Source organism: Pristiophorus japonicus, chromosome 14 (genome assembly GCF_044704955.1).
Source record: "Pristiophorus japonicus isolate sPriJap1 chromosome 14, sPriJap1.hap1, whole genome shotgun sequence".
NCBI classification, from domain to species: Eukaryota; Metazoa; Chordata; class Chondrichthyes; family Pristiophoridae; genus Pristiophorus; species Pristiophorus japonicus.
In genome coordinates this window covers 5,248,023-5,273,885 of record NC_091990.1, presented here as the reverse complement: position 1 = coordinate 5,273,885, position 25,863 = coordinate 5,248,023, and the positions used below count along the sequence as shown (strand labels likewise).

The 25,863-nt window shown below is 50.7% G+C and overlaps 1 protein-coding gene across 1 annotated transcript in view; it reads left to right on the top strand.

Annotated features, from left to right (window-relative positions):
- The window catches only part of LOC139279272 (discoidin, CUB and LCCL domain-containing protein 1), a 180,176-nt gene that overhangs the window by 75,612 nt on the left and 78,701 nt on the right, over nucleotides 1-25,863 (top strand). The window contains exon 3 of the mRNA XM_070898402.1: nucleotides 2,887-3,024. Coding sequence (XP_070754503.1) covers nucleotides 2,887-3,024 — 138 coding nt within the window. The remainder of the gene's footprint in view (nucleotides 1-2,886; nucleotides 3,025-25,863) is intronic.

Below are 25,863 nucleotides of genomic sequence, written 5' to 3'. Positions count from 1 at the left end.
TCCCAGTCCACTTTAACCAACTCTGCCTTCATACCTTTGTAATTACCTTTATTTAAGTTCAGCACACTAGTTTGAGACCTAGCTTTTTCACCCTCAAACTGAATTTGAAATTCTACCATGTTATGATCACTCTTCCCAAGAGGATCCTTCAAGACAAGATCATGAATTAATCCAGACTTGTTACACATTACCAGATCTAAAATAGTTTGTTCCCTGGTTGGTTCCACATTATATTGTTCCAAGAAACCATCCCGCATACACTCTATATGAACTTTTCCTCAAGGCTACCTTGCCAATTTGATTTGTCCAATCAATATGAAGATTAAAATCGCCCATGATTATTGCCGTACCTTTATTACAAGTCTCCACTATTGCTTGATTTATACTCTGTGCCACAGTGTAGCTACTGTTTGGGGGCCTATACACCACTCCCACCAGTGACTTCTTTCCCTTATTATTTCCTATCTCCACCAAAACTGATTCTGCATCTTGATCTTCTGAGCCAATGTTATTTCTTACTACTGCACTGATCTCATCCTTAATTAACAGAGCTATCCCACCTCCTTTTCCTTTCTGCCTATCCCAACAAAATGGCAAATACCCCATAATATTTAATACCCCCGAAAATCTATATATCTCAGCCTTGAATATACTCAAGGAATCAACATTCATAGCCCTTTGAGGAAGAAAATTCCAAAGATTCAGAAGCCTTTGAATGAAGATATTGCTCCTAATCTCAGTCCTAAATGGCCGACCACTTATCCTGAGACTGTGACTTCTGGTTCTAGACTCCCCAGCCCGGGGGAAACATCCTCTCAGCATCTACCCTGTCAATCCCCCTCAGAATCTTATATGTTTCAGTGAGATCACCTCTCATTCTTCTCAACTCCAGAGAGTATCGGCCCAATCTACTCAATCTCCTCATTGAGCAACCCTCTCATCCCCAGAATCAATCTGCTGAACCTTTGTTGCGCCGTCTTTAAGGCAATTTCCGGGTGATAATGTTGCTTAATCACGTCAGCAACAAGCAATGCGCAGAGCAAAGCGTTTAAAAATTCGAATGTTTGGGTTGGATCCCAGGAGACGTTACAATCTAGCAACGTGGTAACAATCATTGCCTGGCTGCACATCTGAAGAATAACTACCAGAGCAAGGTAGTGGAGGACAAGCAGACCTGTGGAAACCGTATCCCAACAAAAGTCAGACTGCACACAGGGGAACAACAGAGGGGAGAAAATTAAATCGGGGAGGGAACCATATAATCTTCATTTGGTAGTAGCAACGCAAATCAAACGCCAATATCTAAGTTGGCTATCCAGACCAAAGCTTCCGGTGTGACAGCGTGGAGATCCTGTAGGCTGCCTGTGAATTCCCTCTGAGGGCAGTGCTCGATGATGTGCTCCAGGGTCTGATTAGGAGCTCCACAGTCACATGATGGGGAGGCTTTAATCTTCCACCCCTGGAGAAGGTGGCAGCATCGACCGGGACCGGTTCTGAGGCGGTCGATGGTTGTCCACTGTTTGTCCACGAGGAAAGTTTGATCCTTCAGGTCGTACTGTGGGCTCCTCTGTAAGGAATCCATTCCGTATGTCGCAGTTCTTCCAAGCATTTCACCGTCGGTCATCGAGGCTGAGGGGAGATCGCTGAAGGGCTTCGGCGACGGTCCAAAATGGCCTTCTAGATTTGAGACAGGTTGGTGGCAGGTTGTTCCAGTCGGCCTGGATCAGCAGGTCTTTGCTGGTGTAGCGGTTGTATTCTCCGGAGACCGCAAGTTCATGGCGTACATGTGGTGCTGTGATGTTTGCAAGCACGGGGAGCCAAGGTGTTGGTGTCGATAAAAGCGTGCCGGTGATAATTCTCATAGTAGAATTCAGCCGCACATCAACGGATTTGCCGTGTGGACTGGATAGCCATACCGGAGAGCAGTACTCCGGTGTACAGCACACCAGGGCGAGTGCTGCCATACCGAGGGTCTGAGTGTCTGCACCCCATGTGGATCCGGCCAGTTTCTGGATCGAGTTGAGTAAAGGCTGCAACACTGAGGAGTGTAACTACCGTATATACTCGCGTATCATGCGACTTTTGAAGACCTAAATTGTAACCTAAATTTGGGGGGTCGCATGATACGCGAGATACAAAATTTGCGGGTGTGAAGTGCTGGCCAAGATTAGGCTGTTAGTCTGTTAAGCAGACCGTATCCACGCTGAATCTCGGCAGGTATCTCCTGGGCTGGATTGCAGCCTCTATTGTCACTTGTACTGTATCTGGGGGGGATGAGAGAGAGTCGCGGAGGTCGGGGGGGGGGGGGAGAGAGAGTCGCGGAGGTCGGGGGGGGTGGGGGGGAGGAAAGAGACCGGACCGGATCCGACCTGACTCCCGCTCTCCCTACCCCGGCGACCCGACCTCCGCTCCCCCAACTCCCCCCCCCCCCCCCACCCGGCAACCCGACCTCCGCTTCCCCCCGGTGACCCAACCCGACCTCCTCTTCACCCCCCCCCCCCACCCCCCCGGCGACCCGACCTCCGCCACCCACAACTCCCAAACACAGTAGAGGCTGTGGCTGAACGACGCTCGTCAAACCAGCTGGAACGATTGCTGTATCGGTGTTCGATTCGCGAACAGCTTTCACAGCAGAATCCACTCGATGTTTCATGTTAAGGTCTGTATTCGATCTCAAAAAAGTGACTCGCATGATACATGAGATATATGGTAAAATCATGTTTTTGGGACGAAAATTTAGGGGTCGCGTGATACGCGAGATCGCAGGATACGCGAGTATATACGGTACTTCAGGATTTGTTTTTTTTTTCCCATCCATTCTTGTGTAAGCTGGAATGATGTTGTGACTTCAAACAATGATTGAACTTCTACAAATTTTCTTGACAGGTCCTTATTGCGGAAATTTGAACCGAGTCCCGACAAGAATACAGGTAACATCTAGTGAGGTGACTGTGGAGTTCAGAAGTATCACTCATATATCAGGACGAGGATTCCTACTCTCGTACGCCTCTACTGACCATCCGGGTAAGCATCGGAAACTCTCCTCTGTCTCCAATACCAATTTGTTATGTTGATAGCTCGTGTAATCTCCCAAACATTAGCTGCACAATATTCCCAACGCAATAGCAAAACACTGCGGATGCTGGAAATTTGAATAAAAAAACACCAAATGCTGGAAATACTCAGCGGGTCAGGCAACATCTGTGGAGAGAGAAACAGAGTTAACGTTTCGGGTTGATGACCCTTTGTCAGAACTGGAAATAGTTAGAGATGAAACGGGTTTTAAGCAAATGCAGGGGCTGGGAAAGGGAGGAAAGAACAAAAGGGAAGGTCTGTGATAGGATGGAAGGCAGAAGTAGTTAAATGACAAAAGGAATGATTGTAAACACATTGCATAGAGCATAAACCAGGGCCCCGTCTGCTCTCTCAAAGATCCCATGGCACTATTTCGAAGAAGAGCAGGGGAGTTATCCCCGGTGTCCTGGGGCCAATATTTATCCCTCAATCAACATCACTAAAACAGATTATCTGGTCATTATCACATTGCTATTTGTGAGAGCTTGTTGAGTGCAAATTGTCTGCCGCATTTACTGCAGTATAACAGTGACTACACTCCAAAAGTACTTCATTGCCTGTAAAGCGCTTTGGTATGTCCAGTGGTTATGAAAGGCGCTATATAAATGCAAGTCTTCCTTTTTTCTTTCAAAGTATATCGACTATAGATGTCAAATTAAGTCGGCTCTATGCATTGTTTTAGACAACAACAACAACTTGTATTTATATAGCGCCTTTAATGTAGTAAAATGTCCCAAATTACTTCACAGGAGCGTAATCAAATAAAATCTGACACTGTGCTACACACGCAGATATTAGCGCAGGTGACCAAAGAGGCAGGTTTTTAGGAGCGTCTTAAAGGAGGAGAGAGTGTCAGAGAAGTTTGGGGAGGGAGTTCCAGAGCTTGGGGCCCAGGCAACAAAAGGCACAGCCACCAATGGTGGAGCGATTATAATCAGGGATGCTCAAGAGGGCAGAATTAGAGGAGCAAAAAGTGAGGGATTTCATAGAATCACAGAATAGTATGGCACAGAAGGAGGCCATTCGGCCCATCGAGTCTGTGCCGGCTCTGTCGAAGAGCAACCCAGTCAGTCCCCCTCCCCCGCTCTTTCCCCGTATCCCTGACATCTTTTCTCCTTCATTTATCCAATTCCCTTTCGAAGGCTACTATTGAATCTGTATCCACCGTCCGATCAGTCAGTGCATTCCAAATCCTAACCACTTGCTGCGTAAAAAAGTTTTTTCCTCACGTCGCCTCTGGTTCTTTTGCCAATCACCTTCAATCTGTGTCCTCTGGTTACCGACCCTTCAGCCATTTTAATCAAAGTTGTTTACAGGAGGAGTCTGATTTCAATCAATTTGCTTTCAGAGCCATTTGACATTGGCAGTGAGCTATAGTTGATATCTCGTGTAAGGTGACTTCCAAGTTAACAGATTGATATTATTTTATATGTTGCTACCCTGCGAAAGCCTCACTCGCACATTTACCATTCCTGTCAGACACGCCTGACAGTCTGACCATCTGTCACAACAAATCAAGTCTACATTTTTTTCCCATATGGAAACGTGTGAAGATGTATCCATTGTTTTTTATTTGTTCACTGGATGTGGGCATCGCTAGCAAAACCGGCATTTATTGACCATCCCTAGTTGCCCTCGAGAAGGTGGTGGTGAGCCGCCACCTTGTGTATAACAGAGTGTCTCGCTGGGCCATTATCAGGGGGCCGTTAAGAGTCAACCCCATTGCTGTGGGTCCGGAGTCACATATAGGCCCAGACCGGGTAAGGATGGCAGATTTCCTTCCCTAAAGGGCATTAGTGAACCAGATGGGTTTTTTATGACAATCTGGTAGTTTCATGGTCACTATTACTGACACTGGCTTTTTATTCCAGATTTATTTAATTCACTGAATTTAAATTCCCCAGCTATCGCGGTAGATTTGAACTCATGTCTCTGGATCATTAGTCCAGGCCTCTGGATTACTGGTCCAGTAACATAACCACTAAGCTAGCGTACCCGTATCTCGTATCCAATTTATATTGCAGAAACATTTGTCACCTGGCCCCTGTTGAACCTGCCCCATTAAATTCAGTCGGGCAGGAATGGTGCCAATGAACCAGCTGTACATGTGCTCCTTCAAAGGAGCAGCGTGCAACCCGACCCGGTATTCGGTGTGGCGGCCCCGACCTGCAAGTACCATCAGCAGGTCGGGGCCTTTGAGGGAACAGCGTGGAACATACCAATTCAGGGAACAGCGCGAGCCGGTGCAGGAGGGCGACGGCTGTGAAGAGGGCGACTGGATTGGACATCACCACAATCCAGGTCGGTGATTGGAGCGTGGGCAGGTACAGCAAGAGCGGCAAGAGATTGCAGAGTGATGTGATCAGGGCCCAGAAGAGGCGAGGGCCCAGGGGCAGCACGGGCCCAGCCCACACTGCGATATGTGTGCGCACTGGGTCCGTGCAGCAGAGCAGGTCTCCAGTCGTCTTGGTTAACACTTGCCACTGGACCAAGACCTCGCTCTGTCAAGCCCGTGTGGTGGCTGGTGTGCAACGGTCACCACACGTTAAAAAAAATCCATGCACAGGTATCTTCCACCCTTCAGGATGTAGTTCGGGATCTGGAATATTGAAACACCTGTGAACTCATCCCTTTTTGGCGTGGAAGCAAGTCATCCTCGTTTCGAGGGACTGCCTATGATGTTGATGTACATGTAGGTTTGTGCAGGGTAAACAATGGGAATTGGGCAGAATAGGAACTGCAGACAGAGGGCACGACTCCACCATTGCGTCCAATGAGACGAAATGAGCCTCTATGTTCCTTGTGAGCTTCTGTGAACTGACTTGCTCCAAACCTGCAAACGCCCCGAGCCCTTCCCTTTTACAGACCGAACCGTGACACACTGATGTGTTTTACATTCGAATCGTCATGAATGTAGCCTGTTTATAAACAGGACTGTTGGCAGGGGTAACTGTGTAAAAGCTGAATCTATCCAGTTAATGAAAATTGAAATGGGAATTGACTGGGAAAAATAAACAATGTGCCGCAGTTTATTTTGAAGCTCTGTAACTGCAATGGCTCTGTAATGATTGGAGAACACGCAATGAGCAGAAGCTATTGGGAGTAATAAATTGTCCCGTGCTTCTGGCAATCTTTATATCAAGGAACAAGTCACAACCGGAAATCAGTGTCCGTGAGCTGTGTTCTGGTGTGCGTGATTTGGTTTGAGAACATAAGAATATAAGAAATAGGAGCAGGAGTCAGCCATTCGGCCCCTCGAGCCTGCTCCGCCATTCAATAAGAAAGTGGCTGATCCGATCATGGACTCGGCTCCACTTCCCCGCCCGCTCCCCATAACCCTTCACTCCTTTATCCCTCAAAAATCTGTCTATCTCCACCTTAAATATATTCAATGACCCAGCCTCCACAGCTCTCTGGGACAGAGAATTCCACAGATTTATAGCGCTCTGAGAGAAGAAATTCCTCCTCATCTCAGTTTTAAATGGGCGACCCCTTATCCTGAGACTATGTCCCCTAGTTTTATTTCCCCTTGACCTCTCTGCATCCACCTTGTCGAGCCCCCTCATTATCTTATGTGTTTCGATAAGATCACCTCTCATTCTTCTGAACCCCAATGTTTGAGATGGGAGGTTCTGCGTTGGAAGAATGAGCACTGTCTGAAAGTGGTAGATGTTTGGAGGAGCTGCAGTCCGCTGCTGTCGTACAAAGTCCATCCAGGGATAGAGGCAGGTTAGGTGAGCGAGCACCAAGGTGGCTGACGGCGTATAATGTGGGGAAATGAGAGAGGTTATTCACTTAGTTAGGAAGAATAGAATCATGGAATGGTTACGCAGTATGTCAGATGTGAGGTGAGGGTTGGAATAATGGTGAGTGTGTGAGAGTCTGAGGAGAAGGAGTGCAGTGAAGTGCACTGCAGTCCCAGCCTTCGGTCGCCTGAGGAAAAGAGTGTTTGAAGACCAGGACCTCAAATCAGGCACCAAGCTCATGGTCTACAGGGCAGTCGTGATACCTGCCCTCCTGATTGGCTCAGAGATGTGGACTATGTACAGCAGACACCTCAAAGCGCTGGAGAAGTATTACCAGCGATGCCTCCGCAAGATCCTGCAAATCCATTGGCAGGACAGACGCACCAACGTCAGTGTTCTCGCTCAGGCCAACATCCCCAGCATCGAAGTACTGACCACACTCGACCAGCTCCGTTGGACGGGCCATGTTGTCCGCATGCCCGACACGAGACTCCCAAAGCAAGCGCTCTACTCGGAAGTTCAACACGACAAGCGAGCTCCAGGTGGGCAGAGGAAATGCTTCACGGACACGCTCAAAGCCCCTTTGATAAAATGCAACATCCCCACCGGGATCCCTGGCCCAAGACTGCCCTAAGTGGAGGAAGAGCATCCGGGAGGGCGCTGAGCACCTCGAGTCTCGTCGCCGAGAGCATGCAGAAAACAAGTGCAGGCAGCGGAAGGAGCGTGCGGCAAACCAGACTCCCCACCCTCCCTTTCCTCCAACCACTGTCTGTCCCACCTGTGACAGAGACTGTAATTCCCATATTGGACTGTTCAGTCACCTGAGAACTCACTTTTAGAGTGGAAGCAAGTCTTCCTCAACCGTGAGTGACTGCCTATGATGGTGAGTGGCTATAGGGGAGTGAAGGGGAGCGGGGGGGAGGGGAGTAAGGTTCGGAGTGAGGCTGGAGGTATGAGCAGAGAGTAAGAGAGACTTTGCGGGCAGCCTCATGATCGGAAGCGGCCAGCACAAGCATTACCAACTGCCCGGGACAACACTGGCAGACTCGTGCAGTACATGTCTCCACCACACCCGTTTCTGGGCATGATATCATTCCTAGGCCGGCGTCTTTACCTCTGAGCCATCAGGGCCTGGCCACACAGTTTTGATGTTACTATTTTCCAGAATACAGTAACAGATAATGTTATGGCATCCAAGTACAGTTGAAAATGTTCCCACATTGATGGGTCCTTGAGAAACCATTAATTCATCATGGGGTGGGGGGTTGGGGGGGAGAAGGACAACCTATCCCAACATCAGCAACGTGTATTTATATAGCGCCTTTAACGTCCCAAGGCGCTTCACAGGAGTGTTATGAGATTAAAATTTTGATACCGAGCCGCATAAGTAGAAATTAGGGCAGGTGACCAAAAGCTTGGTCAGAGAGGGAGGTTTTAAGGAGCATCTTGAAGGAGGAAAGAGAGGTAGAGAGGCAGAGAGGTTTAGGGAGGGAGTTCCAGAGCTTGGGGCCCAGGCAACAGAAGGCACGGCCACCAATGGTGGGGCGATTATAATCAGGGATGGTCAAGAGGGCAGAATTAGAAGAGGCAGACACCTCGGGGGGGGTTGTGGGGCTGGAGGAGATTACAGGGATAGGGAGAGGCGAGGCCTTGCAGGGATTTGAATACAAGGATGAGAACTTTGAAATCGAGTCGTTGCTTAACCAGGAGCCAATGTCGATTAGCGGGCAAGTACAGATGAAAATTTTCTCAATTTGATGGGTCCGTTAGAAACCATTAATTCATCACAGGGCGGGGTCAGGGGGATGGAAGGACATCCTATCCCAACATAGAATGTTGTACCGAGATTTATTTCATGACCTTAAGTCAACAAACTGCCGCAGCTTGGTGAACCTGCCTTAAGTGTGTTCGAGATAAAATTGCCCTTGTCTGTTTTGTGGCTTCAGAGTACTCACAGTGCCTCAGAAATACGTGGCAATTAATGTGGTGTGGAAATAAAATTCCTCATCTTGCACTGCCCACTGCTGATACGGTTTGTAGGGTCAAAGTGCGGAGTTGCAGTTTATCGGAAGCAACGTGGTTGGACACACAATGGGTCAGCAGTTCATCTCTCTGATTCATTTATTCGCTCTTTGATGAATAAGAGCAGTGGGTGGGCTTGCAGGAAGTTACAGACTGAGGGTTTTGGTATTCCGGGCTGCATTGCTCCTCCGGGGATTTTCTGCAAGAAAAGTAATGGAAAATTACCCAAAACCTTCCTGGTCGGTTTGAAATGTCTCTGTTTCCGCAACTTATTTTCAAACAGCATTGCATCTACTCAGAATAATTCTGTTCTGTTTTGAAGATGAGTGGGGGTCACTTTGACCTCCCCCATTAAAAAATCGGGTGGGAGGATAAATAGTAAATAATCTGAAGCAGCAAGCCAGCCCACCTCGAACCCGCCCAGTTCCGGTTTTAACAACAACAACTTGTATTTATATAGCGCCTTTAACGTCCCAATGCGCTTCACAGGAGTGGTATAAGACAAAATTTTAACACCGAGCCACATAAGTAGAAATTAGGGCAGGTCAAAGAGGTCGGTTTTAAGGAGCGTCTTGAAGGAAGAAAGGGAGGTAGAGAGGCGGAGAGGTTTAGGGAGGGAGTTCCAGAGTTTGGGGCCCAGGCAACAGAAGGCACGCTCAGGAGGGCAGAATTAGAGGAGCGCAGACATCTTGGGGGGGGTTGTGTGGCTGGAGGAGATTACAGAGATAGGGAGGGGCGAGGCCATGGAGGGATTTGAAAATAAGAATGAGAATTTTGAAATCGAGGCGTTGCTTAACCAGGAGCCAATGTAGGTCAGCGAGCACAGGGGGTGATGGGTGAACGGGACTCGGTGTGAGTTAGGACACGGGGCAGCGAGCACAGGGGGTGATGGGTGAGCGGGACTTGGTGTGAGTTAGGACACGGGGCAGCGAGCACAGGGGGTGATGGGTGAGCGGGACTTGGTGTGAGTTAGGACACGGGGCAGCGAGCACAGGGGGTGATGGGTAAGCGGGACTTAGTGCGAGTTAGTACTCGGGCAGCGAGCTCAGGGGGTGATGGGTGAGCGGGACTCGGTGCGAGTTAGGACATGGGTAGTGAGCACAAGGGGTGATGGGTGAGCGGGACTTGGTGCGAGTTAGGACATGGGCAGCGAGCACAGGGGGTGATGGGCGAGCGGGATTCGGTGCGAGTTAGGACATGGGCAGCGAGCACAGGGGGTGATGGGTGAGCGGGACTCGGTGCGAGTTAGGACACGGGCAGTGAGCACATGGGGTGATGGGTGAGCGGGACACGGTGCGAGTTAGGACACGGACTGCCGAGTTTTGGATCACCTCTAGTTCGGAGACGGGCAGTGGCAGTGGGGGTGGGGGCGATGCTGGGGACCAGTCTGCTCCGATGAGGCTGCGTGCCTTCAATTTAACTGCGTTTATATTTTTAACTCACGGTGGCTGGATCTCGGGGGGAAACCCGGCAGACAAAAGGGGGCGAGCGGGGTCGGATCCGTGAGGTATATGCCATTACAGCACTGCTTGTGGGCCAAGAGCAGCGAAATGTTTTTTCCAGGACCAACAAGCTGACCTTTCCAACCCCCACGATCCGTCTGCTCCCCCCGCCCTCCGCCCCCGTGCATGGTAGGACCCCCCCCCCCCCACCCCACCCTCCTCCCTGATCACCATCTCCAGCCCCACCCATAACTCAAAGAAGGTTGGGGGAGGGGGGAGGGAGAGGCAAAGCCAAAGATTCAAAGAGAAGTTCAAAAGTGGATCAGGTCATTTGAACAAAATTAGCATTTTAGTTATTTTACATTGAATCCGTTAACATAACAATAACATAAGAACATCAGAAATAGGAGCAGGAGTCGGCCATTCGGCCCATCGAGCCTGCTCCGCCATTCAATAAGATCATGACTGATCTGATCATGGACTCAGATCCACTTCCCTGCCTGCTCCCCATAACCCTTTACTTCCTTATCGCTCAAAAATCTATCTCCGCCTTAAATATATTCAATGACCCAGCCTCCACAGCTCTCTAGGGCAGAGTATTCTACAGATTTACAACCCTCTGAGAGAAGAAATTCCTCCTCATCTAAGTTTTAAATGGGTGGCCCTTTATTCTGAGACTATGTCCCCTAGTTTTAGCTTCCCCTATGAGTGGAAATATCCTCTCTGCATCCACCTTGTCGAGCCCCCTCATTATCTTATATGTTTCGATAAGATCACCTCTCATTCTTCTGAACTCCAATGTGTATAGACCCAACCTACTCAACCTATCTTCATAAATCAGCCCCCTCATGTCCGGAATCAACCCAGTGAACCTTCTCTGAACTGCCTCCAATGCAAGTATATCCTTCCTTAAATACAGAGACCAAAACTGTACGCAGTACTCCAGATGTGGCCTCACCAATACCCTGTACAGTTGTAGCAGGACTTCTCTGCTTTTATACTCTATCCCCCTTGCAATAAAGGCCAACATTCCATTTGCCTTCCTGATCACTTGCTGTACCTGCATACTAACCTTTTGTGTTTCATGCATCCCCAGGTCCCTCTGTGCTGCAGCTCTTTGCAATTTTTCTCCATTTAAATTATAATTTGCTTTTCTATTATTTCTGCTAAAGTGGATAACCTCACATTTTCCCACATGATACTCCATCTGCCAGATTTTTGCCCACTCACTTAGCCTGTCTATATCCCTTTGCAGATGAGTAGGAGGCGTTATGGTTGCTGCTCTGCCTAATGTCAGCTGTGGCTCAGTGGGCAGCACCCTTGCCTGAGTCAGAAGGTTGTGGGTTCACTTCAGGGACTTGAGCACAAAATCCAGACTGACTCTCTAGTGTAGTGCTGAGGGAGTGCTGCACTGTCGGAGCACAGGCGAGGGCCCAGGGGCAGCCCAGTTGTCCTGGTTAACCCTTGCCACTGGACCAAGACCTCGCTCTGTCAAGCCCGTGTGTTGGCTGGTGTGCAACGGTCACCCCACGTTAAAAAAATCCACGCACAGGCATCTTCCACCCTTCAACATGTAGTTCGGGACCTGGAATATTAGGTCCTTCATTGAAACACCCATGAACTAATCCCTTTTTGGCATGGAAGCAAGTCATCCTCGATACGAGGGACTGCCTATGATGATGATGCACTGTCGGAGGTGCCGTCTTTCATTTGAGACGTTAAACCGAGGCCCCGTCTGCTCTCTCAGGTGGATGTAAAAGATCCCATGGCACTATTTCGAAGAAGAGCAGGGAGTTATCCCTGGTGTCCTGGGGCCAATATTTATCCCTCAATCAACATCACTAAAAAAGCAGGTTATCTGGCCATTATCACATTGCTGTTTGTGGGAGCTTGCTATGTGCAAATTGGCTGCTGTGTTTCCTATATTGCAATAGCGACCACACTTCAAAAAAAGTACTTTGGTTGACTGTAAAGTGCTATGGGACAGGCTGAGGTTGTGAAAGGCGCTATAGAAATGCAAGTCTTTCTTTCTCATCATTGCCAGCCAAGCTTAAGTGGAGCCTGGGCCTGTATACACTGGAGTTTAGAAGGATGAGAGGGGATCTCATAGAAACATATAAAATTCTGACGGGACTGGACAGGTTAGATGCGGGAAGAATGTTCCCGATGTTGGGGAAGTCCAGAACCAGGGGACATGGTCTGAGGATAAGGGGTAAGCCATTTAGGACTGAGATGAGGAGAAACTTCTTCACTCAGAGAGTTGTTAACCTGTGGAATTCCCTGCTGCAGAGAGTTGTTGATGCCAGTTCATTGGATACATTCAAGAGGGAGTTAGATGTGGCCCTTCCGGCTAAGGGGATCAAGGAGTATGGAGAGAAAGCAGGAAAGGGGTACTGAGGGAATGATCAGCCATGATCTTATTGAATGGCGGTGCAGGCTCGAAGGGTCGAATGGCCTACTCCTGCACCTATTTTCTATGTTTCTAGGTTTCTATCTGTAGTGAGGGCCTCGGTGCTCGTGTGCTGGTTTCAAACCCAGGTCTTTATCTGTGATTCTCTGTCCTCTGGTCTCGTTTTTAAAGAAGTTTTTAAGCTGTCTTTTCACGTAGCTTTTTTAATTCAGTCTCGGGATGTGGGCCCCACTGGCAAAGCCGTCGTTAATGCTCATCCACTTTTCTGCTTTCTTTCTGAGCTGTCCACACAGCCCACCCCAGCCGGCTGGGGTGGGGGTGGGGGGGGGGCATGGAGTTCAGGGTACGTGCCCCTAGGCTGCTGCTAGCAGCTCTGTAATGGGCTGCAGGAAGTTGCTTGAAAGCAGCTGGAGTGACTCACCTCTGATCCCTTCAGCCGAGCCCATTCCAGCACTGCGGAAATGCCTGACATCAGCCCAGTGCCTGACAGACCAAAGCCGTGACCACGTGTCGGGAATTGTCAGATGTGTCCTGCTCCTCAAGCTCCTTGCGTTGCTAATTGTGATGTATGCGCTTCGCAGGTTCTTTGCTCGAGAGTTCGTAGCAACACGTTGCTATGAAGAATTAACTAAGCGCCTTGGGACATTTTACTACATTAAAGGCGCTTTGTAAATAAAAGTTATTAGTTGCTTTATTAGCAAAGGTTTAACAATCACACCACACATTACCAGTTCATCCACCAGGCTCACAACCACCTGCCTCATCGTGGATCCCCCGAACCCAACTGACTGGGGTTTTATTGAGTGTTGTGAACATCACGTGACTGGCTAAGCCACTCCCAACTCAACAGCTCTACAACTATTTTAATTCTAACTTTAAATCAAGTGCCTCCTTTTGGCAAGGACCTAGAACCCACCTAGAGCTGTAACGGGCGCCGTGTTGATGACGTCACAACATCCCTCCCGGTCACTTAAAGGGGAGGGCCCCTGCGAGCTCTGAATACTTTAAAGTTGAGTTCCACCGGGCCAGCAGGGAGGGTTTGGGCCGGGACAGTGGCCCGGTACCCAAGAGGGGGCCCGGGGGCTGCCTGTTGGTGCCCTGACCGAACCCGTTGGCCGCCGTTGTCAGGCCGACCTCGGACTCGGCCGACGAGTAAAATTAAATGGCGGCCGCGGTGGAGTGCACTCCCCTTTAAGGGCGGATGCGCGGCCCAGCCACAGGTAGCTCCCCGCCGGGGGGAAAGATGTCGTGGGCATCGACTGACAGCCGCGCTGCTCCTGCAGGGCAATTACCCACGCGATGTAGTAGCGGGTCACCGCGGGGCGGTAACGGGTCACCGCGGGGCGGTAACGGGTCACCGTGGGGTGGTAACGGGTCGTCGCGGGGCGGTAACGGGTCACCGCGGGGTGGTAACGGGTCACCGCGGGGCGGTAACGAACGGCACGGGGCGGTAACGGGTCACCGCGGGGCGGTAACGGGTCGTCGCGGGGTGGTAATGGGTCGCCGCGGGGCGGTAACGAACGGCACGGGGCGGTAACGGGTCGACAACACGACCGGAGGTGGAGACGTTCTCCGCCGGGAAAATCCATGAGAGCGGTTTGTGAAATGTCGGCCTGCGCATGGGGGACTGTAGCAAGTCCGCAGTGAGGCCAGGCGCCCAATCTCGGTCTGCTCACGCTCGGCACATTCTTGTTTCGTTTCACCTCATTTTGCTATTTGTTGCTCTGTGCTCCATCCCTGGTTCCTCGATCCCCCCCGCCCGCCCCCCACCCCTCTGCCCCTGCACCACGTTCCGTCCTCGAAAGGGCACCTTGCTCGCTGGTTACCCTCAGTGCCACTCTGATTACTTTCCAGAGTGTCCCAGTGACCGACTGTCACTTCTTCCCGCCACGCACGCTCCAAGCCGTCCCTTGATACCCTGACTGTATCACTGTTCCTCGATTGTCCCCCGCCCCAGCTCTTCATCATAAACCGGTTGACAGAGTTAAAACTTTGATTAACATAGAAACATAGAAAATAGGTGCAGGAGTAGGCCATTCGGCCCTTCGAGCCTGCACCACCATTCAACATGATCATGGCTGATCATTCACCTCACCTGCGTTCTCTCCATACCCTTTGATCCCTTTAGCCGTAAGGGCCACATCTAACTCCCTTTTGAAGATATCTAACAAACTGGCCTCAACAACTCTCTGTGGTAGAGTATTCCACAGGTTCACAACTCTCTGGGTGAAAAAGATTCTCATAATCTCGGTCCTAAATGGCTTACCCCTTATCCTTAGACTGTGACCCCTAGTTCTGGACTCCCCCAACATCGGGAACATTCTTCCTGCATCTAACCTGTCCAGTCCTGTCAGAATTTTATATGCTTAGCAGATTCTATTTTCTTCGTTTGTAAGTGACTCAAGCACAGAAATCTAGGCTGACACTCCCTGTGCAGTACTGAGGGAGTCATCACAGGCGCTCCCTCGAACGAGGATGACTTGCTTCCACGAGTTCACAGATGTTTCAATGAAGGACCCGATGTTCCAGTCCTGAACTCCAGTTGAAGGGTGGAAGATGCCTGTGCGTGGATTTTTTTAACGTGGGGTGACCGTTGCACACCAGCCACCACACGGGCTTGACAGAGCGAGGTCTTGGTCCAATGGCAAGGGTTAACCAGGACGACTGGAGACCTGCTGTGCTGCACGGACCTAGTGCGCACACACATCGCAGCGTGGGCTGGGCCCGTGCTGCCCCTGGGCCCTCGGCTCTTCTGGGCCCCGTACCCTCATCTGTCACACCTCCGCCACGATCTCTCACAGCTCCTCCGCCATAAACATTCACCGCATCTCGCCACAAACACTCGCCGCTCATCCGCCCCGACCCTCCCACTCCTCTGTACCTGGGCTCTGCCGATATTCCTGCCCACGCTCCAAAGCGGCGACCAAGGTTTTGATGACGTCACTCAGTCGCCCATCTCAAAATCATCGCACACTTGGAGCAGCTCGCGCTGGAGATTGAAGTGGTACGCTGCTCCAGCTCTTACAGCTCAACCTACGGAGCTGTTCTCTCACAGGTCGAGGGGTGCCGCACTGTCAGAGGGGCAGTACTGAGGGAGTGCCGCACTGCCGGAGGGGCAGCATTGAGGGAGCGCCGCACTGCCGGAGGGACTGTACTGAGGGAGCGCCGCATTGTCAGAGGGGCAGTGCTGAGGGAGCGCCGCACTGTCGGAGGGGCAGTACTGAGGGAGCGCCGCACTGTCGGAGGGGCAGTACTGAGGGAGCGCCGCACTGTCGGAGGGGCAGTACTGAGGGAGCGCCGCACTGTCGGAGGGGCAGTACTGAGGGAGTGCCGCACTGTCAGAGAGTCTGTACTGAGGGAGTGCCGCACTGTCAGAAGGATTGTACTGAGGGAGCGCCGCACTGTCAGAGGGATTGTACTGAGGGAGCGCCGCACTGTCGGAGGGGCAGTGCTGAGGGAGTGCCGCACTGTCGGAGGGGCAGTACTGAGGGAGTGCCGCACTGTCAGAGGGGCAGTTCTGAGGGAGCGCCGCACTGTCGGAGGGTCAGTACTGAGGGAGTGCCGCACTGTCGGAGAGGCAGTACTGAGGGAGTGTCGCACTGTCAGAGGGACTGTACTGAGGGAGCGCCGCACTGTCAGAGGGATTGTACTGAGGGAGCACCGCATTGTCGGCGGGGCAGTACTGAGGGAGCGCCGCACTGTCGGAGGTACCATCTTTCAAATGAGACATTAAACAGAGGCCCCATCTGCTCTCTCGGGTGGGCGTAAAAGATCCCACGGAACAATTTCGAAGAAGAGCAGGGGAGTTATCCCTCGTGTCCTGGGGCCAATATTTATCCCTCAATCAACATCACTAAAACAGATTATCTGGTCATCGTCACATTGCTGTCTGTGGGAGCTTGCTGTGCACAAATTGGCTGCTGCGTTTCCCACATTACAACAGTGACGACACTTCAAAAGTACTTCATTGGATGTAAAGCGCTTTGGGATGTCTGGTGGTCGTGAAAGGCGCTATATAAATGCAAGTCTTTCCTTCTTTCTTTCGCAGCTTCACCGGCATTTGTAGTCCTTTGACCATTCTTCACGGCGACCCCCAGATAGTGACCGATGCAGGCTATTTGACCTTGGAGGGCTTCGTTGGGGAAACCAATCTCATTTTCCCACTGTCAATACACACGCTGGATTCGTCGTATGGTGATCTTCCCTCCCTGGCCCTGGGACAATGCAGACAATCTTACTGTTCCTAGCTTCTATTTGCATAAGAACATAAGAAATAGGAGCAGGAGTCGGCCATTTGGCCCCTTCTCCGCCGTTCAATAAGATCGTGGCTATCCAATATGGTGAAGTGAAGCTTGTTCTATTCAGCCAAACTGTCAATTGAGTCAGGCATGAACCAAACATTCCAGTACAGGGGACTCATAATTTACTTAATTCTCCACAATTAACCACTCACATTTTTTTTGCAGTGGGGTGATCCCGTAGGGCGGAGACGATTCAGTGACTCACTGAGGGAGCGCCGCACTGTCGGAGGGGCAGTACTGAGGGAGCGCCGCACTGTCGGAGGGGCAGTACTGAGGGAGCGCCGCACTGTCGGAGGGGCAGTACTGAGGGAGCGCCGCACTGTCAGAAGGATTGTACTGAGGGAGCGCCGCACTGTCAGAGGGATTGTACTGAGGGAGCGCCGCACTGTCGGAGGGGCAGTGCTGAGGGAGTGCCGCACTGTCAGAGGGGCAGTACTGAGGGAGTGCCGCACTGTCGGAGGGGCAGTACTGAGGGAGTGCCGCACTGTCAGAGGGGCAGTTCTGAGGGAGCGCCGCACTGTCGGAGGGTCAGTACTGAGGGAGTGCCGCACTGTCGGAGAGGCAGTACTGAGGGAGTGCCGCACTGTCAGAGGGACTGTACTGAGGGAGCGCCGCACTGTCAGAGGGATTGTACTGAGGGAGCACCGCATTGTTGGCGGGGCAGTACTGAGGGAGCACCGCATTGTCGGCGGGGCAGTACTGAGGGAGCGCCGCACTGTCGGAGGTACCATCTTTCAAATGAGACATTAAACAGAGGCCCCATCTGCTCTCTCGGGTGGGCGTAAAAGATCCCACGGAACAATTTCGAAGAAGAGCAGGGGAGTTATCCCTCGTGTCCTGGGGCCAATATTTATCCCTCAATCAACATCACTAAAACAGATTATCTGGTCATCGTCACATTGCTGTTTGTGGGAGCTTGCTGTGCACAAATTGGCTGCTGCGTTTCCCACATTACAACAGTGACGACACTTCAAAAGTACTTCATTGGATGTAAAGCGCTTTGGGATGTCTGGTGGTCGTGAAAGGCGCTATATAAATGCAAGTCTTTCCTTCTTTCTTTCGCAGCTTCACCGGCATTTGTAGTCCTTTGGCCATTCTTCACGGCGACCCCCAGATAGTGACCGATGCAGGCTATTTGACCTTGGAGGGCTTCGTTGGGGAAACCAATCTCATTTTCCCACTGTCAATACACACGCTGGATTCGTCGTATGGTGATCTTCCCTCCCTGGCCCTGGGACAATGCAGACAATCTTACTGTTCCTAGCTTCTATTTGCATAAGAACATAAGAAATAGGAGCAGGAGTCGGCCATTTGGCCCCTTCTCCGCCATTCAATAAGATCGTGGCTATCCAATATGGTGAAGTGAAGCTTGTTCTATTCAGCCAAACTGTCAATTGAGTCAGGCATGAACCAAACATTCCAGTACAGGGGACTCATAATTTACTTAATTCTCCACAATTAACCACTCACATTTTTTTTGCAGTGGGGTGATCCCGTAGGGCGGAGACGATTCAGTGACTCACTAAACACGTCACCAAAATGTGCACAAGAACTGGTGATGAAACAATCAACGCGGGAAAATCCATTTAATGCCCAACTTTAAAGGACAGACTTGCATTTATATAGCGCCTCTCACACCCTCAGGACGTCCCAAAGCACTTTACAGCCAATTAAGTGCCTTTTGGAGTGTCGACGCTGTTGTAATGTGGGAAACGCAGCAGCAGTTTACGCACAGCAAGCTCCCACAAACATCAATGTGATAATGACCAAATAATCTGTTTTAGTGATGTTGATTGATGGATAAACATTGGCCCCAGGACACCGGGGAGAACTCCCCTGCTCTTCTTCGAAATAGTTCCATGGGATCTTTTACATCCACCTGAGAGAGCGGACGGGGCCTCGGTTTAATGTTTCATCGGAAAGACGGCCTCTCCAACAGTGCGGCGCTCCCTCAGTCCTGCCCCTCCCTCAATCCTGCCCCTCCCTCAGTACTGCACTCCCTCAGTCCTGCCCCCCATCAGTCCTGCCCCCCATCAGTCCTGCCCCTCCCTCAGTACTGCACTCCTTCAGTCCTCCTCCTCCCTCAGTCCTTCTCCTCCCTCAGTACTGCACTCCCTCAGTCCCGCCCCTCCCTCAGTCCCACCCCTCCCTCAGTCCCGCCCCTCCCTCAGTACTGCACTCCCTCAGTCCTGCCCCTCCCTCAGTACTGCACTCCCTCAGTCCTCCTCCTCCCTCAGTCCTTCTCCTCCCTCAGTCCCGCCCCTCCCTCAGTCCCGCCCCTCCCTCAGTCCCGCCCCTCCCTCAGTCCCGCCCCTCCCTCAGTCCCGCCCCTCCCTCAGTCCCGCCCCTCCCTCAGTCCCACCCCTCTCTCAGTCCCGCCCCTCCCTCAGTCTTGCCCCTCCCAGTACTGCACTCCCTCAGTCCCGCCCCTCCCTTAGTCCCGCCCCTCCCTTAGTCCCGCCCCTCCCTCAGTCCCGCCCCTCCCTCAGTCCCGCCCCTCCCTCAGTCCTGCACTCCCTCAGTCCCGTCCCTCCCTCAGTCCCGACCCTCCCTCAGTCCCACCCCTCCCTTAGTCCCACCCCTCCCTCAGTCCCGCCCCTCCCTCAGTCCCGCCCCTCCCTCAGTCCCGCCCCTCCCTCAGTCCTGCCCCTCCCTCAGTCCTGCACTCTGTGTGGATGGGAGGAACATAAGTGCACCCCCCGGCTCCACTGCTCTACTCCGGGGCAGTGCCAGCCTGTGCTTGGCCCCCCCGCCCCACGCGTTTCCCTCACCCACCCGGACTCCCCGGTGCTGGGGGCCAGTGAGGCAGCGGGGCCAAAATCGGTAACCCCGCCATCGGGTGAGCTGCCTCTAAAGACACGACACTGTTGTTCCGATCAGGCACCGGGCTCAATTGCTGCCGAGACTCCCATTTCGCATGGGCAGTGCACCGTCAGTTATCCGGCCAGGAACGGGCCGAGGTGAATGTGCACCCCTCACTGCCTCCGCTCACATGTGAAGCATAGCCAGATGAGCGAGAGCGTTTAAACTGTGCAGCATCGTAAGGCAGGGTCAACAGGGGAACAAACGATAACAGGCGCAATAATGCAATGAAAGCTAAACAAAATATGTCATTTAGAATTGTTCTGCCAAACTAAAGGAACTTTTTCACTCTCAAAGCTTTTTCAAGGGACTTATTAGTCGGCAGAAACATCAAAATGGGTTTATACACCACCAGCTACAGAATGACTTGAAAAGCTGGAGGGGAGATGAAAAACTAAATGTAAAAGCGGGCAGATACATTTGTGTTAACTTGTAATTCACTTAGTGATGTCTGGCCGCTATTTAACATCCTGTGGAGTAGATTTTGAAGTTGCTTGCTGCAAGAATGGTACGACATTGAGTTTTAAAGTTTCTTTACAATCTTTAATGTCATCTTTTGGCTTCACTTTTTTTGCCTTTTTATATCCAAAATAGATTTTTGTTAGGCATGGGTTATGGAGCAAATGGCTTGTAAATGGAGTTGATACAGATCTCATTGAATGACGGAACAGGCTTGAGGGGCTGAATGGCCCCCCTCCTGCTCCTATTTTCCCCCAGTGTCAAATAATTCTTATCACTCACTTTGATGTCCCTTTTCATGAAGAAATGATTGTATCGGACTCTCCTAACTCGCTCACCCATCACCCCCTGTGCTTGCTGACCTACATTGGCTCCCAGTCCAGCAACACCTCGATTTCAAAATTCTCATCCTTGTTTACAAATCCCTCCGTGGCCTCACCCCCTCCCTATCTCTGTAATCTCCTCCAGCCCCACAACCCCCCGAGATGTCAGCACTCCTCTAAATCTGCCCTCCTGAGCATCTCTGATTATAATCACTCCACCATCGGTGGCCGTGCCTTTTGTTGCCTGGGCCCCAAGCTCTAGAACTCCCTCCCTAAACCTCTCCGCCTCTCTACCTCGCTTTCCTCCTTCAAACCTCGCTCTTTGACCAAGCATTTGGCCGCCTGCCTTAATTTCTTCTTGTGTGGCTCGGTGTCAAATTTTGTTTGATAATCGCTCCTGTGAAGCACTTTGGGATGTTTTACTATGTTAAAGGCGCTATATAAATGCAAGTTGTTCATTTTATTGTTGCTGACTATGTAAATCTCAAGGCTCTTCACAATAGTTTTACAACGTGTTAGATATTGACCAGGGACGGAAAGAGAGAAAAAGCGGGAGACGGAAGAGTAAAATGAGGTTAGAAGCTCAGGTCTGACGTAGGAATGGTGCAGATTCCCTTTGGAATAATGTTCAGTTACCAGAAGTGGCCCTTTAAAACCCTGCGTACCTGTAGTGCACCAACTGAATGGGTTCAGTGCGCAGTTCAGCGATTTCATTTGAAAATGGATGTTTCAGATTGTTTACAGAGACAAATGAAAATCTCAGTTCAAATTGGCTGTTTCAACTCTCGGTCGAACAAAATAACGCTCCAGCTGTTTGGCATCCCGGCCAAGTGCCTTGAGTGGTCCCACTCCCTACACTACAAAAAAGAGAGGATGAGGTTTGCTGGAGCCGTGCACCAGCTGTGCTGGAGAGCGTGGGCTGTCTGTTCCCAAGTCTCGATCACTGCCAGTCTCTCCCAGCTGCTCGAAGGTGCACCGAAGCAGCCCTGGGCCTCATCCCTCTCGCATTCTCACTCCCGCGGTATGGAAATGGCCACTTGGCGCTTCCCCAAGCAGCGCGCACCTGGGATCGGCCCTGAATCTCACCACTCGAGCGTTCTTTCCCGCATCGGTACTCCTGAGAACGGCGTCATTGTGCTGCTGGGGTCCCATTTTAAAGGTAGGGCGGGCTAGAAATTCGGCTGTTTAGCGCCAGAGAGGGGCCGCCGAGGGGTCGTTAAGCCTCTCCCGCCCGAGCGCCGCGCTGTCAGCGCCTGCTGCCAACTTCGGTGAAGGTTTAACGGCGGCACTGACAGCTTGCGCTGCGCTCGCTAGCCCCGCCCACTGGGTGATGTCACTGTGTGTGCAACGCCCCCGTAGTCTCGCGTTTGCAAAATTCACCCTTCCCCCTGCCGTAGCGCCCGGCGCTGAGACCGGACGGGGAAAGCAATCGGTCCAGCGACGATCCCGGGGCCATATCGTCCGGAGTGCAAGGTAAGGGCTGAACTTTCACTCTTTCAACTTCCATTTATTTTATCACTAATGCTCCTTTAGCGCCCGGGGAGGAGTGTGGAACATTTCCCCTGAGCGCCCCACTCCCCTTTTGGGCGGGCTATCACTGAATATCCCACTTTGAGGCGGTAGACATCGCCCGGCGTTAATGGTAGCGCCCCGGCACCGCCCCAAAGCGGGCCGTACCGAATTTCCAGCCCAGAATATATTTTTTTAATCATTTTTGCTCGGAGCGCTCATTCTTCTCGTAATAATTTGTTGATTCTCTTTTCACATCTGTTCACAATATAAAGCAACATCTGCCTTTTAGTACGCCAAGTACATCGAAATCCCATGTGGCCAGCCCCTTCACACGATGAACAGGAGATTCCACACCGCCCACCTACGCTCTTTAGTGTCACAGAGCCCACTCCCACACAGGGGCCTCTTCTGGTCATTGTTCACCATGAAGCCTCAGTATAATATATACTTTCACTTAGCTGGTACCCGAACCATTTGAAGTATCTTAGGTTCTGCGGAATGCTGTGCCTTAAGGCACCTTTATGTTAATCCTCCAGCTTTGGACCAGCAGCAACAGAACAACTTGTATTTATATAGCGCCTTTAGCATAATATAACATCCCAAGGCGCTTCACAGGAGTGTTATGAGATTGTAAAAATTTGACACCGAGCCGCATAAGTAACAATTAATGCAGGCTTGGTCAAAGAGTTAGGTTTTAAGGAGCTTCTTGAAGGAGAAAAGAGAGGTGGAGAGGTTTAGGGAGGGAGTTACAGAGCTTGGGGCCCAGGCAACATGAAGGCATGCCACCAATGGTTGAGCGATTATAATCAGGGATGCTCAACAGGGCAGAATTAGAGAAGCGCAGTTATCTCGGGAGGTTGTGGGGCTGGAGGAGATTACAGAGATAGGGAGGTACGAGGGCCATGGAGGGATTTGAAAACAAAGACGATAATTTTGAAATCGAGGTTACTTAACCAGGAGCCAATGCCGGTCAACGAGCACAGGGGGGTGATGGGTGAGCGGGACTCAGTGCGGGTTAGGACACGGGGCAGCCGAGTTTTGGACGACCTCTAGTTTGACACAAAGATTAGTGGGAAAGCGGGTTGTGTAGAGGACACAGAGAGGCTGCAAAGAGATTTAGATAGGTTAAGCGACTGGGCGAAGGTTTGGCAGATGGAATACAATGTCGGAAAATGTGAGGTCATCCACCTTGGAAAAAAAAACAGTAAATGGGAATATTATTTGAATGGGGAGAAATTACAACATGCTGCGGTGCAGAGGGACCTGGGGGTCCTTGTGCATGAATCCCAAAAAGTTAGTTTGCAGGTGCAGCAGGTAATCAGGAAGGCGAATGGAATGTTGGCCTTCATTGCGAGAGGGATGGAGTACAAAAGCAGGGAGGTCCTGCTGCAACTGTACAGGGTATTGGTGAGGCCGCACCTGGAGTACTGCGTGCAGTTTTGGTCACCTTACTTAAGGAAGGATATACTAGCTTTGGAGGGGGTACAGAGATGATTCACTAGGCTGATTCCGGAGATGAGGGAGTTACCTTATGATAATAAATTGAGTAGACTGGGTCTTTACTCGTTGGAGTTCAGAAGGATGAGGGGTGATCTTATAGAAACATTTAAAATAATGAAAGGGATAGACAAGATAGAGGCAGAGAGGTTGTTTCCACTGGTCGGGCAGACTAGAACTAGGGGGCACAGCCTCAAAATAAGGGGGAGCCAATTTAAAACCGAGTTGAGAAGGAATTTCTTCTTCCAGAGGGTTGTGAATCTGTGGAATTCTCTGCCCAAGGAAGCAGTTGAGGCTATCTCATTGAATGTATTCAAATCACAGATAGATAGATTTTTAACCAATAAGGGAATTAAGGGTTATGGGGAGCGGGCGGGTAAGTGGAGCTGAGTCCACGGCCAGATCAGCCATGATCTTGTTGAATGGCGGAGCAGGCTCGAGGGGCTAGATGGCCTACTCCTGTTCCATGTTCTTATGTTATGTTCTTACATCGGGTCGAATGGGTGAGGCCAGCCAGGAGCAGTAATGTTTTGCTGGTCTCCCAACGTCTCTCTCCCCACGGTTTACACTCTCACCCGGGGGCTGTTCCCAACCTGGCCCCGACAGCAGCTCACTCAGCCCAGGAAATTGTCAGCCTCGGCTGGTCGTGGACAAGGCCAGTCGGCCCATTGTGTCACCGGCTGCATGATCATAACACGAGAGCACCTTTAATCTTTCTGGGAGGGAAGGTAACATCATTGATGATGGGTTAGAACCCTTCAATTGATTCAAACTTTCAGAAATACTCCGATGCAATGTTTTCATTACTGAACAGCTGGAAATATAGAGACAGAGTGAATAAAGAGAAACAGTTCCCATTGGCGGAGGCTTGGTAACCAGAGGACACAGATTGAAGGCGATTGGCAAAAGAACACGAGGCGACATGAGGGAAGACATTTTTACGCAGCGAGTGGTTAGGATTTGGAATGCACTGCCCGATGGGGTAACGGATACAGATTCAATAGTCGCCTTCTAAAAGGAATTGGATAAATACTTGAAGAAGAATAAATTGCCGGGATATGGGGAAAGAACGGGGCATGGGACTAACTGGATCGCTCTTCGAAAGCGCCAGCACAGACTCGATGGGCCGAATGGTCTCATCCTGTGCTGTACTGTTCTGCGATTCTGTGATATGCTGGATATAAGAACATAAGAATTAGGAACAGGAGTAGGCCATCTAGCCCCTCGAGCCTGCTCCGTGCTGATTTTGTAAATTAAAGCATCCACATCTGGTCATCTCCCAAGCTTTTGTAAAAATCGTTTAAATTAGTTTGTGCACGCCTTAGTCACAAGCTAGCATTGAAATCGCAAAGAGAGTTTTCAGAAGACGCAATAGTTAGAATTGGTGCATTGATTGTGACAAGGAATCTGACAGAAGTGGTAGGAAGCGTACTTTCAGATTTGTTTCAGCTAAAAGCAAACCTGAAATAGCATTTAATACAATATTTACTCCTCCCTTCTACCCACTCCATGAAACAGCACGTCTTCTTTGTTTAATGAGCAAATTCATTTGAACCACTTCACAGCTGAGGAATGCATCACGAATGCATGACTGTATTTTAGTTACAAATCTAAAAGCCTCTGTTATTGCAGTAGACCACAGCAATGAAGTACGCAGCAGTCCCAATCCCGGGGGCGTGTGTAAAGATTTACCTTTGCTTATCTCTAGGACGCAAGGATATGTATTTCCACAACCTTTCAGCTGTCTTTTGGATGAGACGTTGAACCGAGGCCCCGTCTGCTCCCTCAGGTGGATGTAAAAGATCCCGCGGGCACTATTTCAAAGAAAAGCAGGGGAGTTATCCCTGGTGTCCTGGGGCCAATATTTATCCCTCAATCAACATCACTGAAACAGATTATCTGGTCATTATCACATTGCTATTTGTGGGAGCTTGCTGTGCGCAAATTCGCTGCCGCGTTTCCCACATTACAACAGTGACTACACTCAAAAGTACTTCATTGGCTGTAAAGTGCTTTGAGACATCCGGTGGTCGTGAAAGACCTGTCACTTTGCCCGAGTGCATTTAATATATTATAATTTATGCAAGTTCCAAGCCTTTATTGGGCCTGGCCAGGGGGTGGATGGAGCGGCCCTTAAGGGATACTGCCCATTAGAGGCAAATGGCGGGCAGGGGGAACATCTGCTGACCTTTTGAAGCAGGCTGTCGGTACTAT